The 14,039-nt window shown below is 43.1% G+C and overlaps 1 protein-coding gene across 2 annotated transcripts in view; it reads left to right on the top strand.

Annotated features, from left to right (window-relative positions):
• GJB7 (gap junction protein beta 7) overlaps window positions 1-13,466 on the top strand; it is an 82,676-nt gene extending 69,210 nt beyond the window's left edge. Inside the window, exons 1-2 of one of the 2 annotated variants that reach the window (XM_078648181.1) lie at window positions 649-1,093; window positions 12,562-13,466. In XM_078648181.1, the coding sequence (XP_078504307.1) occupies window positions 12,580-13,371 (792 nt within the window). In that variant the 5' untranslated portion in view covers window positions 649-1,093; window positions 12,562-12,579 and the 3' untranslated portion in view covers window positions 13,372-13,466. Of the gene's footprint in view, window positions 1-648; window positions 1,094-12,561 lie in introns of those variants that run through there. The other variant, XM_078648180.1, reaches the window with a different exon arrangement.
• Window positions 13,467-14,039: the final 573 nt, after the last annotated feature.

Genomic DNA, 14,039 nt, shown 5'->3' with positions numbered 1-14,039 from the left:
AAAAATATACAAAAGCCGTCCTGCTGATAACATGCTAGCTCATGCCTAATTCGTCAAGCACATCTGCTTCACCTTATGTCACGTTTGAATCATACTTTGGAAATAAGCATTGATAGGAACATCCAGTTTTTTCAGCAGGCAGGAAACAGAGCTGGTCCAATTAATTAATAAGGTACACAGAGAGTTGTTCTATGAGTGATTACTCCACCTATAAAAACACAGGAGTAAAGAAAGGCAAACAGCGAAATATCACACCTACTGCCCAGGTGTGGTGGCAGGAATACTACCAAAGTTCCTCAAAGGCTATTATTAAACATGATTAGGTAACACTGAGTGTCGCATGGGAAGGACACATGATACAGCGGTGCGGGGGAGCGATTGTATCCCAGGGAGGAGTGCAGGCGGTGGGGTCTGACTCACCCACAGTCGGAGGAGGCTTCTATTTTCAATCTAGACCTGATTTTCCAGTCGTAAAACCTGCAGAGTTCCCTTCCCATTGGAAAGCATGCCCTGTGTCAACTCACTTACTGCAGAGGACACAGAGAGGCAGGATCACGCTGATGCTTGGGAAGGATGGCTGTGGAAACAGAGATTTAGCAAAGGATGCTTTGAAGGGGATTATCTCCATAGTGGACACTTTTAAGCAAATTACAAGATTCCTTAAAAACTGCGAGGAAAAAAATTGCTCATTAGACAATTTAGTTTCTGGAAGGCTGTTGAACCCCATGCTTGAACGTAAGAGTTGTAAGAGAGTCCAGACTTTTAAAAAACGACGAATTTGAGAAATGGAAATTTCCCAGAAGACGCAGAGATCCAGTTGCACGTCCACTGGGTAAAGAAACTTAAATGGATCCAACAAGCTGAGTTTAAACGAAGGAAGATGGTCTTTTAATGGTTCTATGAGAAGATATCATGGTTCACCGAGAAAGGATAACAAGCAAAACACCAATACTGTTATCAGTTCTATATCTTGCCTTGGAGGGTCTGAGCAGCACAGTCTTCTCTGAGGGCTATTGCGCTAAGACCAAGAACTTAAAGTCCTGACAAATCTCAGCGACGAAAGAGGTCTTCAATCAGCTGTACCGGGAAGCAGGTGAGTGCTAGAAAGCGACACTGTGGCATAAAACAGTGCAATGGAATTTTATTATATGCAATTAGCATCAATTTAACTATTCTCTTCATACTGGTCAGCAGTCATGAACTAGTTCTGTCCACGATGAGGATCATTTCTTGCTTATGTGATGTAAACAAGTTCTGGTACGAAGTAGTGGCGTGCAAAATTGCAATTTCTTTTTACAGCCTTCACAAAGTTCTAGGGAAACGTTTGCAAACTGGCAAACTTTGCAAAGAGGTCTGCTTTCCTGTCTTTGCAATAATTTATTGTGTATATTATACACTTATTTATCACAAAAAATGATTCTGCTTTAGACTTCCTACAATAAAGAGGCGGATTTACTAACTTTTGGTAAAAATCAGTGTAGCAGCCAAAGTTATCTTGGAAGATATGGCATTGTTTTTCTATCCCACAGAGCTGTCGCTCTTTTTGATGCAATGTGTCAATGCAGGCACCCTTTCACAATTGTGGAAGGATTAGTGAATTCTGGCAAGCATTCATTTTGTACTGGAAAGGGAGACTTCCAGCACAAAAACTTATCTGTAATACATTTCCCACTTTATACGTATGCTGTACAGTGGAAACTGCATGCAAGAGTTGAAAAATGTTGATCCATTGATGAGAAGAGAGGAGGAAGCAGAAGGCAAAGCCACATGCATAACAATGCCTAACAGGTAGGAAAGACAAAGAATGGTGGAGCGGGACCATTCTTTTATTGACTTTATGATCAGGACGAACACTATATTCAAGAGAGCTACACCAGCATTATCTCAGAAGTATGTAATGTGTGACTTACAGGTAGAACCAACCCAGGTGCTAAAAGGCTGTCTAGCAAAATTAATCAGGTAGAAAACAATCATTATGATAGAATAAGAACCTGCTTTATTTATTGGGAGGAGCAACCTGGATATTCACTTTTTCATTTTCTGACTCACTATGTATGGAATAAAGAGAATACCTTATATGATTATTAGTCGCAGCGTTCCTATCATTGTGTGCATGAATCGGGATGCGCGTCTTTAGTTCTGGAAGGCGGATTGTAACACGTAATATTGGGATCTATTTCACTCTGTGGGAGCGAACACTTTCATTCATATTATATTAGGATATGAATTATTGATTATTGCAGATGGCTTATTGATACCTTGGGGCTCTGCTTTAGCAGCATGATAGGTGCTCTGATATTTACCATGTAAACAAGATATTAATAAGAAATGAATTATGAGGGTCATAACATCCATGTAAAGTGGATATTAATAATGGATTAAGGATGTGGGTCATAAAAGCATACAGTGTTTACCTGCTTCTATCCAGTTAATTGAGAAAACACTGTAGGAACACTGAAATGATCACCCGGTCTAATTTAGTGTAAACTACTAATGACGGTAGAAATAATATCTTCTAAGCTTTTATCTGGATCCCTGAGTGTATTGACTATAACATATTATTAATAAGCAAGACAGTATTGCCTAGTTGCATTTTATGTTAGACATGGACTACAAGGCGATCTATCCATTTAAATATGAAAAAAATACAGTTCATTATCTGAAATAGGAATCTAGGGCGCTAACCACAAAGCTTCTTTTCTGTGATTGTCTCAATCCTGGAAATTCAGGAGCAAATCACACATAAGTTGGGAGTAAGACACAACTACTCATAATAGGATCCACACATTGCAGTACTATCATAGCACTATGCAAGTGTCTATCACGGGAGACATTGTCAATCCCATTGGACAGAAAGTAAAATAGGAAACAATGAACTGCAGAAAACTGGTCTGGCTTCTTCATGCCATGACAAACCTTCCACGCTCCTCCACATTTGAGAACCGGGCATTACGACTGCAGAACTCTGCCGTGGTGCACATGAACAGAGACATTCTAATGTCATTAATTTGGTGAGGACAGCCCTATCTTTTTTCATATGCACTTCACCTGTGAACCGGACCCAAAGGCCTTCATTTAAGGAAGACTACGAAACAGCCTTTCTCGAATGGCGGATCAGAAACATACAGTAAACAATAACATTGCAATCCACACAGCATTCAGCAGGGTCACAGGCAAACAGAGAGCCAGCCTCACTCTTGGGGCAGACAGTCAGATCCAGTGAAGGAGGAGAGCAGTCAAAGCCTGTCATTATCATGCTTTCTTTTCCTTTTGCACACAGTTTAAAATTCAACATCTTTTTAGTTTGCATCAGTGCAATTGTAGGATGCGTTTATACTTCGATCTCAGTTTGGTGCCACCTTCCAAATTGCCAATCTTTGTGAATTTGAAAGCTCAAGCATTGTGCCACCTTGACATACTAACGGTAAAACAATAATAGTGATTTACTGATCAGACTAACACCAATAACAAACCTGTCTGTCTCTGGTAATAATATTCAATGCCACAAAAGCAGAGTAATTGGAAGCATAGTAAAGGGTTCTTTTGTGTCCTAGGATGCTTTTCCCATGAGTATGCAGTGTATCCAGTAGTGTTATATGTCTTCCTCCCGAATATCACTGTGATACAGCTGGCTAATTCCTTGGGTTCTCAGCACCATATTCCCACATGTTGTAAGCATCTATGCGCAACTTAAGAGCACAAAAGGGCCTTGGCAATTCTAAATTGCTCAGCCTGATTCGCAGAATGAGAAAAGTTGAATTTTAGAACGGTAGTGTTAGAATTTGGGTTTATGGTTGGCAGAGGGATGCACGTTTTCCAAGCAGGAACCACAATCCTAGTTAGGTTAAGTATAGTATACACTAAGGGGCAGATTTATGATGACTGGCACCTCCCTGCAGATCAGCAGAAATGCGCCAGGTAAGATGCGTCACGCAAGTTTACCCTTGCGCCACCACAGATGCGCCTCATTTACTATGTGGCGCATCGTGGCGCAAGGATAAACATATGCGTGATGCATCTCCAGTCAGAAGGGTGGCGCATTGCTGGAGTTGCGACACAACTCCAGCAATGCTCGTGGCCTGCCCATACATAACATGGTGCCTCACACCTTGCGCCTGCTTCAAGCAGGAGCCAGGTTTTGACGCAGTGGCGTCGGAAAAGTGACTGAGTGGAACCTTGTAGATTTCACTCAGGCACTTTACCAAGGCTTTACTGTGCCGGAACGCCCCCCCCCCCTGATCTCCCTAGATGTGTCACGTTGTAAATAGGGCGCAATGTGGTGCATGGTTTACGCCGCCGCTGCATCACAGAAGTGACGCAACGGCGGCGCAAAAGTGGCGCAAGGGGCTTGTAAATCTGCACCTTAAAGTTTATCACAGAACAGTCAGGATAAACTAAAAAGGCAATGTGTAAAGAACTTGTGAACACACACAGAGTAACACAGCGAAAATACCACAAAAGTACTCCACACCAGTTTAAAAAAATAACCAATATTTACCTGAGTAACACAAGACCAAAATGATAAAAATTCATCATTCACAAGTGAAGTTAGGAATATTGCAAGATTGAACAAAAAGGGCAGTGCTATGAAATCAATAACTCCAACTGGTGCTATCTGTTCGTGCTTGATCAGGGCAAGTCCAAAACTTCAGTCCGACTACGAAGGTGCATGGGCAAGATTTAGCAGTCACGCAGAGTGGCTGACAGTACCTTGGATGTGTTGAAGCTCGGGGGTGATATATTGAGCTAAGGAGGGGATGCGTGTCACTCGCAGGCGATGCGTGTATTTCCGAAATCGGGCAATTTTGTAGATGCATCAATGTCAAGAAGTGATGTGTGTCGAGCCAAGGCGTCAATGTTGAACCGCTGGGCTGTAGGTAATATGTGCAGCACACAAGCAATGCGTTGGCACAAAGTCACGCAGGACCGGTGATGCGTCAGAGTTCGGGAATGGTGTGTTGCAGATGTCGGCGATGTAGTGTCCGAGACTCGTGCAGCAGTGGTGATGCAGAGGTGCTGGGTCAGCAAAGTGAGGGGTGTGTGTTAGCCGTTGTGCAGTCGGTGATCAGTGTCCATGGCTTCGGTGCAGGCAGCTGTGATATTGCAGAGAAATGTGCTGATTCCGATTGACGAGTTTGTTTCGATACATTGATTTTTTTGGGTTGCAGTACCAAAAACTCACTTCCGATGGCCCAGGACTGGATTTGGCACCACCTGGCAGTGCAGGACTCAGCAGAGGGGCCCAGGTACTTGTAGCAAGATGCAGGTGAAGTCTTTGATATCCTTGAGACTTCAAAACAGAAAGCCAGCCAAACAAGCCCTTAGAGAGCCTTTAGAGATGCAGGATGTGGAGAGTCTAGTCCTGTCTTCTCACTCACAGGCAAGAAGCAGCAGGCAGGAGTCCAACAAAGCAAAGCAATCAGCAAAGTGGCAGTCCCTCTTGGTAGCACAACAGCTTTTCATCCTGGTAGACTTCAAAGAAATGTCTTTGTAGTGCACAAAACCCTGCCCTGTCCCGGCTCCATACTCACTACAGGGGGGTATGTAACCCTTTGAATGGGAACAGGCACAGCCCTATTCAGGTGCAACTGTCAGCTCATCCCTCTCACTCTAACTCAGGATGGTGATGGGCCATCAGGGTGTGAGTGGCACACCTCAGGTCCTTTTATGTGTGACTGTCTATAAGGAATGCACAACGACCAGGTGTCACCCAATCAGACAAGTATTCCAGAGACAGGCAGAAGGCAGAGAATGGTTTAAGTAAGAAAATGTCAGCTTTCTAAAAGTGGCATTTTCACTAAAAGATGTGTTTTTGAGTTGAGTCCAAAGACACCAAGCTTACTTTTCCTATCTATTACCAGTTGACACTTCTAAAATGTTACCAGGCAGCTCCAATGCTAGCCTATGGAAGAGATGAGCGTTGCTGTAGTGAAAATCAAATGTATTCGTTTTTCACTACCAGGACGTGTAAAACATAAAAGTACAGGTCTTTTTTTTTTTTTAAATACACTGCACTCTGCCCCTGGGGCTGCCTAGGGCCTACATTCGGGGTGACTTATTTGTATTGAAAAGGAAGGTTTCAGCCTGACAAGTAGGTTACCTTGTGATGTCGAAATAGCCATTTAAAACTTCCCACACATGCTTTGCAGTGGCAGGCCTGAGACGTAGTTGAAGGGCTACTCATGTGAGTGGCACAAGCTGCAAGCCCACTATTAGCACTTGATTCACAGGCCCCGAGCAGTGTACTAGGGACTTATCAGTAGATCAAATATTCCAAACATGAAGAAACCAAATGCCATTACATTTCAGACACATAGCACATGCACTTTAGCATCAGTCAGCAGTTAAAAAGTCCTAAAACCAGCAAAAACGAAGTTCAGCATACAGTCAAAAACTGGAGGTCAGAAGGCAAAAAGTCAGCGGACGCCATGTCAAAAGACGCCAGGTCTAACAGGCAGTGTGCTCCTACAATGACGCAAAATCCAGTAGAATGCAGAATTTTCCACTGTGTACGGTCAGGGTTGGGGGGATAGAGGAAGTAGCAGGGGACGGCCATGCAAAATTCACAAGTTTGTGGACATTCAAAAAAAAAGTGCATGGACTTTGCCTTTGTAAAATGGCTACTTAAAAGATTTATTAACTATGTTTCCCAAGTGTGAGTGGCCAAGGCGCTCCCTAGAGTTCTTGAGGATTAGAAGATACACACAATAAACGTCTGTAGGTGCTCCCAACCTGAACGTGCCTTTCAAGAGTATCATATGTTAACAATAACAAAACAAATTATTAACCTAACTACCAATTTTGAGTTCCGCAGTAGTGTGCCACGAGCTGAAAAAGCAATTCGATGCCATGTCAGGTGCTGTAAGCACAAGATAAATACAATTACAATTGCATTTACAACATTCCGCGCTGGTGCCAACTTGTTGTTGCAGTGGATAGGCTTGTCATTGCTCAGCAGCAGGCGGAAAGGAGGGCTTAAGGGGCGTAAAATAGCTCCTGCAGTGAGTAAAAAAAATGACAAGCAGTTTAATTGAAACATTAAAGCCAAGTGAGAGAGAAGCTGCTGTCTGCAGGACCACAATGCAGACGGCTCTGTGCTCTGCTCCAGGGTTGGACTGGCCTTTTGGGTAATCATGCAAGTGCCCAAAGAGATGGTCTGATATATTAGTGTGTCGTTCATTTTTTTGTAGTTTGTGAGCCTGTTTTATGGTCAGCTGGGCTGGTTTTAATGTTGAAAACTAATTATTGCCTAGAATGAATACAAATTCATGGTGTCCTGGGTCTGGGCCTAACTCGCCCATGCCAAAAGCCAGCCCTGATCGAATGCATTCATTTCACAAGAAAGCACAGGCCACCCTGCTCCTGCTTTTCAAATGCTGTTCTACACAGTTTGGAATGAAGAGGTGTTTGAAACCTGATGTTGGATTCTTTCTGTCATTAATAATGCAGGTATAGGTGTTTGTGAGCAGACGGTTGCTAGGGTGGTGGGCGAGCAACAGGAGTATGTGATGACATAGGTGCAGACCTCGTGCATCTGCTATATGCTTCTCTCTACAGCGGCTTGCGCACCGGCTCGTGGAGAGTTTTTAGTGCTGTAGAGCACGCAACCCACTGCCTTCACCAGCAGGAACCGACAACAGTACTGTACCATTGCGCGAAGACTTTTTTTGCATCTGTACACTGGTTGCACATGGACATTTATCATAGATTTTGCATCATCCTGTGCCACGCAAGGCTATGCAGGGTGGTGCAAAACCCATAATGATAATTATCAAGCTACTCAAGGCCCCCATGCATGGCCCTACGTTCCTTGGTAAATTTAATGTAACCCAAGGCAGCGCAAATTGCTGGCTTGCGTTACACTGCGTGGTGAGGGTATTACATGGGTAGTGCGTGGGTATTCCCGCACATCCACCCATGTATGTTATTCCAGATCAAAACGAATGCAGTGAAATGCGTACCCTTCCAATGCAAAACGTATGCTCGACATCACGTGCAAACCTGTGAAAGGCTCAATCCAGCCTAAAAGATGCAGGGCTGGGGGGAGAGCAACCGCGCCATACCTGATTAGATGTGGATCTGTTCTACTCTCTACATCTCATGCAGTGCAGCACCGCAAATTTGGTTGTTGTGCTGCATGACGTTTTCTTAAATTTGCCCCCAAATATTTAGTGCTGCATGGAAATTACGCTCGTTTTTTCATTCACATTTACCACCAGTTTTTGCTCGCGGTAACTGTACATGCAGTTGGAGAAAATCGCAGAAATAAGAAGCAGGTTATGGGCAAGTTCTGTTTTTAGTCTTTTAACCTTGTGCTTTTCACATGGTAGTTTATTTAGATATCTTCAGTTGTCTGCCGCATTTCTTGAGGTCTGTGTGTTGAACTGAAAGGTTCTACAGCCAGAGGGATAACAGCATTTCACCATTTTCAGTTTACCTGAATAATGTCCTTAAAAACTAAGCAGACCACCTATGTATTGATCTATTTATTTTCCAGTTTTGAATAGCCCGAAGCAGATATAACTAGTGCACAGGGCTAGTTATATAAATTATTAGTTGAGCAAGACAAAAATAACGAAAAAAAAAGTAGCCTAAATAAAACAGAAGCATGTGCATATACAGGGCACAAGTCCTAAATAAAAGAAGTGGAGGGACTAACCAAGTTAGGCGATATGCAAGTGACATCACAGCACATGACATCGCATGTGGCATCACAGGAAGTGGCAACACAACCCTAGATCTCACGGAAAGTAAAATCACAAGAAATGACGGGAAAATTTACAAACACTCCATTCTTAGCAGCATAGCCCCCAGTGAGGCTGCTTTGCATTGAGCGACAGGGAGAAAACAGGAGAGCACCATATCTTCAAAGAGATGGCTCTCTTCTCCTCTTTCCCTTGCGCCAGCGCTAACAGCTGCCATGCACCACGCATACACAGTGCCATAGCGTTAGGGTGGCTGAGTCTAGCATAGGTTTTGTACAGGAAGGGTACCTTTCCTGTACAAAATACCATGCCTAGACAAGATGCAAAGCTTCTCCCACTTTGTATGCGTGCTGCACAGTGCAGCACGCATGCAAAGTTGGAAAAGGAAGGAGAAATGAAAGCATTTATCCTATCTTGCACCTACTTTAAAAGGGCGCCGTTTTCTCACGCTAAACCCAATCTACTTTATTTAGTAAATTGGGTTTAGCGTGAGAAACCATTGGTGGTTGCCTGGGAACGTCCATACTTCAACCTTGGTACGTCTGGCACTAAGTAATGTAAAACAGGGCCATGCACTGATCTGCATTACTTTTCCATTATTTCCAGCCAGCGCTAAACAAGTTTTGCTCTGGAAAGTAAATTGGAAAAAAGATTTTGTGCCAATTTGCATCACTTTTGTGACGCAAACACAGCGCAAAATCTTCATATATCTCCCCCGACATTTGATCTTAAGACCTTACACATATGTTTAGCAAGGCTATCATGAATACATTTGAGCGCAGTACAATATTTAACAAATGAGACTGTGCATCTAGTTTGTGCCAAAAAGTGATACAACCACGACGAAAAATCTGGCCCTCAACTTATGGATTTTTTTTTGTAATTATGCCACAAAGAAATTGCCCACAGGGAGAAACGTGGTAGTAAATATGGTAATAAATGGTTAAAATTACTACATTTTAAAATACCTTATGGGGGTTAAAGCACCTGCTGCATAGCTCTTTGTATGCCCATTAAAACTCAGGGAAGAATAATAATGGTAATATAACCCTAGAGGTTAGTGCATTGGCTTGAAAGATCTGTATTTTGTCTAGTTCCAGTTCTGAATCAAAGTAGCATAGAGAGTCAGGGCCGGACTGAGAACCAAAACCGGCCCTGGCAAAGTGTTCGGCTGCCCCTCTCCCCCGGGGTTGGGGTTGCCGCCGAGCTAATTTCCAGGGCCGGTTTTCTGACTATTTTGTTACAGGGCCGATTTTGCAGCTATCCTGCAAAAACGGCCCTGTAACAAAAACGGCCCCCAGGGGCCCAAAACCGGCCCCCACCCTTGTGGTGCACCAGGGGATTGCCCGCTGCCCGCTACGGCCAGTAGCATTAATATATCTCCCGCAAAGCACATAATGAAACACAGATGACAGGCTATAATTCTAAATACATGGGTAAACGGGTTACTAATTTTACCACAGAGAACCTTTTGATACTTGCAGTTCATAAATTGTGATCCTTCTAATATAGCACAGTGAGCTATGAAGGACATGTGACTCCTACACCTCACTGTCTTATGTAACGCATCCTGTACATTGATTTACATCTTATGATTTATTGTCAATGAGGAATGTGTATGAGTGATGTAAAGTACTCTTACATTAAGATTGGGATGAGTAGGGCTATAAAAGGAATACAACAAAACAGTGGTATTTAAATAGTTTTTTGCGTAAATATTGGGTCAGAACAACACATCTGACATTCCTATGGTGCATGCATATCTCTTGTGTACAGGGACTGAAAAAAGACAAAAGCATTCCTCTCTTAAGTTCCTGTGAAGTGATAAGCTGTGTAGCTTTGTTTCCCCTCCGTTACATTTGCATCTAAATGTGAGGCTCCAGATAGCTCCCAGCCAGGATACTCCACCAAAAGGAAGACTGATGGCACCTTAAATTCGGCCTTTGTTTTGGGCCCAGCTGGTATGTGAAATAACAAAGGCCCCAGGGATGGCTCCTCCATATGGGCATCGGAGCTTCACACCAATGCTTTCTTGCAGTGTGAGAAGCAGAAACGTCAAATGGTATAAATACCATTTTCCTTTTCTGCTTCTCGCATTGCGAGAAAGCAGAAGAAGGGTATGTCTGGTTGGGGGCGGACGGATTGGGGATGAGTGGGTAGCCCAATGTTATGGGCACTGACTATTTGGTCAGTCCCAGTGCAGACCAAACTAGTCATGAACACTCTCCCGTTTTCTCCATGTAGGTTGCATGCAGCAAGCATGGAGAAAACGCCCTCCCCATAGACGCCTGTACGGACGGTGTCCTAGCCAATCACAATGCTTTCATTGCAGCGTTGTGATTGGCTTTGGGGAGGAGACGGAGGCTTCCTGCTTCTGCTTCCTGTGAGCATTGAGCAGGAGAAGCGACACGGGAGTCTGGGACCGGAGACAAAGGTGTTTAAAAAAAAAATTTAAACCCCCCCCCCCGCACCACCACCCCTAGTCATGCTGCCCGTGACAGAAAGTCCCCTCGTCTGCTTGTTGCTGCTCTGAACTAAAGCAGACAACGTGCAGGCGCTGCTGAATGTGCCCTGGTGTGAATTAAGCATTTTTCTCAGAGGCCCAATTAATTGGTAGGGTGTACTTGTCCACTGTGTGCAAAGAGTGGGTCGAGGCCACCTCCCTGCATTTACCCTAGACTTTGGTTCCCTGTTTATATGCATATAAAACACAACGAATTGCAGAAAGATGCCTGACTGGAGACAGTGCACAGCAACTCCGAGGTTCTCCCACCTCTGTAATAATAATCACAAAATGTTCCTCATCCATTCAAAAGGAGGTGCCGGCACACTCCTATAAAGAGCTTAAGTGTTTATTTCACCTTCACCGTGACAGACCTTAACGCGTTTCGGCTCCCAACATAGCCTTGGTCAGGATTATGAGCACAATCTTAAAAGTGCATTATATTCACCACGTTTTAAAATCATAAATAAAATACTTGTGGTCACTTATTTTTGTATTTAGTTCCCTTTCAGAGCAATGGAAAATATCTTTTTACATTAATTAATCTATTTTGTATATCAAAATTTCACATTTAGGCCTCACATTGTGTAACCAAAATCATCCATTACTATTTCACAGTCACGTCATTTTGACACGTGTAATTCAAATGGTATCATTTCACATGTCGCTCAGATGGAGAAGCATTATTAATGTGAGCAACATGTGAAATAGATTAATTTAAGAGAGTAACAAGATATTTGTTTTTTTTATGTCCACATAGAATGGAGTTACCATCATTCAGTCCTGATAGCATTAGTGACTGGCTCACATAGAGCATCTCTTTTGAAATATGTATGGGGCATGAGTGCTTGTAGGGCCAAAGGAAGAAGATGTAAATAAAAGCAGCAGATTGTTGATGAATGATGAAATGTAAATAGTGGTTAGAGTGTGGTAAGCGAGGGAACCTGGGAAATATTTGTTTGCGTAATTTATGTATGAACGTACAACAGTTCAATTTTTTTTAAATGGTCAGGCTTTTGTACATATGAAATAATTTCAAACAGCCTCAGAGTATTTATATTTCCTATGGTTGACAAGGGGCAGGGAAGATTCCTGTGGCTTCTTGACCTGAGTGGTCATCATTGTGCAGTCAGACCTAAACCAGCAATCATTATTGATGCTGTATTTTTCCCAATACCTTTTAAGGAGGGCAAAGAGAACATTTTTTAAAATAGAAAGGACTATCATTGGATGCTCTCTATTTTACAAATGTTTAAATTATAAAAATATTGTGGCCAAAGATCCAATCAATAAAATGACTTCATTTATTCCACAGTTGAAGAGACTTACATGTCTTCTCTTTTACTTTTGCAGAACTCATAAGAAGCCATCATGAGTTGGAGCTTCTTGAGAGATATCCTCAGTGGAGTCAATAAATACTCCACAAGTATCGGAAGAATCTGGCTGTCCGTGGTGTTCGTCTTCCGCCTGCTCATTTACGTGGTGGCTGCCGAGCATGTGTGGAAGGACGAGCAGAAGGAGTTTGAGTGCAATGTCAGGCAACCTGGCTGTGAGAATGTTTGCTTTGACCACTTCTTTCCCATATCCCAGGTCAGGCTCTGGGCCCTTCAGCTCATCATGGTGTCCACTCCGTCCCTTCTCGTTGTTCTGCATGTTGCGTACAGAGAGAACCGAGAGAAGCGATACCACCGAAAGCTCTATGACAACCCAGGCAGCATGGACGGTGGCCTCTGGTGCACCTATATTATCAGCTTGCTTTTCAAAACAGGCTTCGAATTTGGCTTCCTTTTCTTGTTCTACAAACTGTATGATGGATTCAACGTGCCCAGGCTTGTGAAGTGTGAAATGAAGCCATGCCCCAACTCGGTGGACTGCTACATCTCCAAACCCACTGAGAAGAAGATTTTCCTCTACCTGGTGGCTGTGACATCAGGTTTGTGCATTCTGTTGAATTTATGCGAACTCGCCTACCTGCTTTTCAAACACTTTGCAAAATACTGCCTTAGAAGGTACAACGACAGGTTGCCTGCAGGGGAATGCAAATGCAAGAGCCTGCATTGCGACAGCAGGCCCAACCAGCTGGTCAATGGCGTTGCTGTACCACTGATGCAATCCTCGACAGACATTCCACAGAGAGATGAACGAATTGCACCTGCAGATTAACTGATCAGACAATCTACGGTCACTGTAAATATCCCTTGTTTGAATCACATTATTTTATATCCCACGTGTATCCTAATAAATATTATAGAAATGTGGATGTTGTTTCTTTGCTTAAATCACCTAAAAGATGTAGAACATTGTTCGAAATGTACCCTTTTCCTTCTCAGTTGAACCACTGTTTATGGAAACCAATACATTTTCTAAGATACAGATTAGAAACAAGCAGTAGGGAAAGTACAAGAAGAGAAAACCTTACCCCCCAGGTGGAATCCTTTACCGATTGATGCTTAATAGAGATTCACATTGATATTTTCGCAGTGCTAAAGCAGTCTAGGGCCATCATTCTTAAGGTCCGCACCAATCCTGAATCGGGTTCAAATAGAAGACTGCAGCCAAAAACATAAAAATGACAAAATCCTGAGTGTTCATGTCCATGGACGTACATGAAAATAAACCAAACCCAAAATACCTCGGAATCCTTTCTGGTCACTGTAGTTACTCAGTTACTCATGTATTTGCGAATGGTGTTTTGTGTATGTTGGACATAAAAATAGTTTAAAGCCATCAGCACAAAAGACAAAATCAATGTCGAGTTGAGGCCTCCTTCACATCGGACTACAGAGGGTGGTACCAGATTATCACTGTCGGTATACCGTCGGACATAAATA

The sequence above is a fragment of the Lissotriton helveticus genome, chromosome 6 (genome assembly GCF_964261635.1).
Source record: "Lissotriton helveticus chromosome 6, aLisHel1.1, whole genome shotgun sequence".
NCBI classification, from domain to species: domain Eukaryota; kingdom Metazoa; phylum Chordata; class Amphibia; order Caudata; family Salamandridae; genus Lissotriton; species Lissotriton helveticus.
Note: the sequence above shows the minus strand (reverse complement) of the source record. Positions and strands in the feature narration are given on the sequence as shown.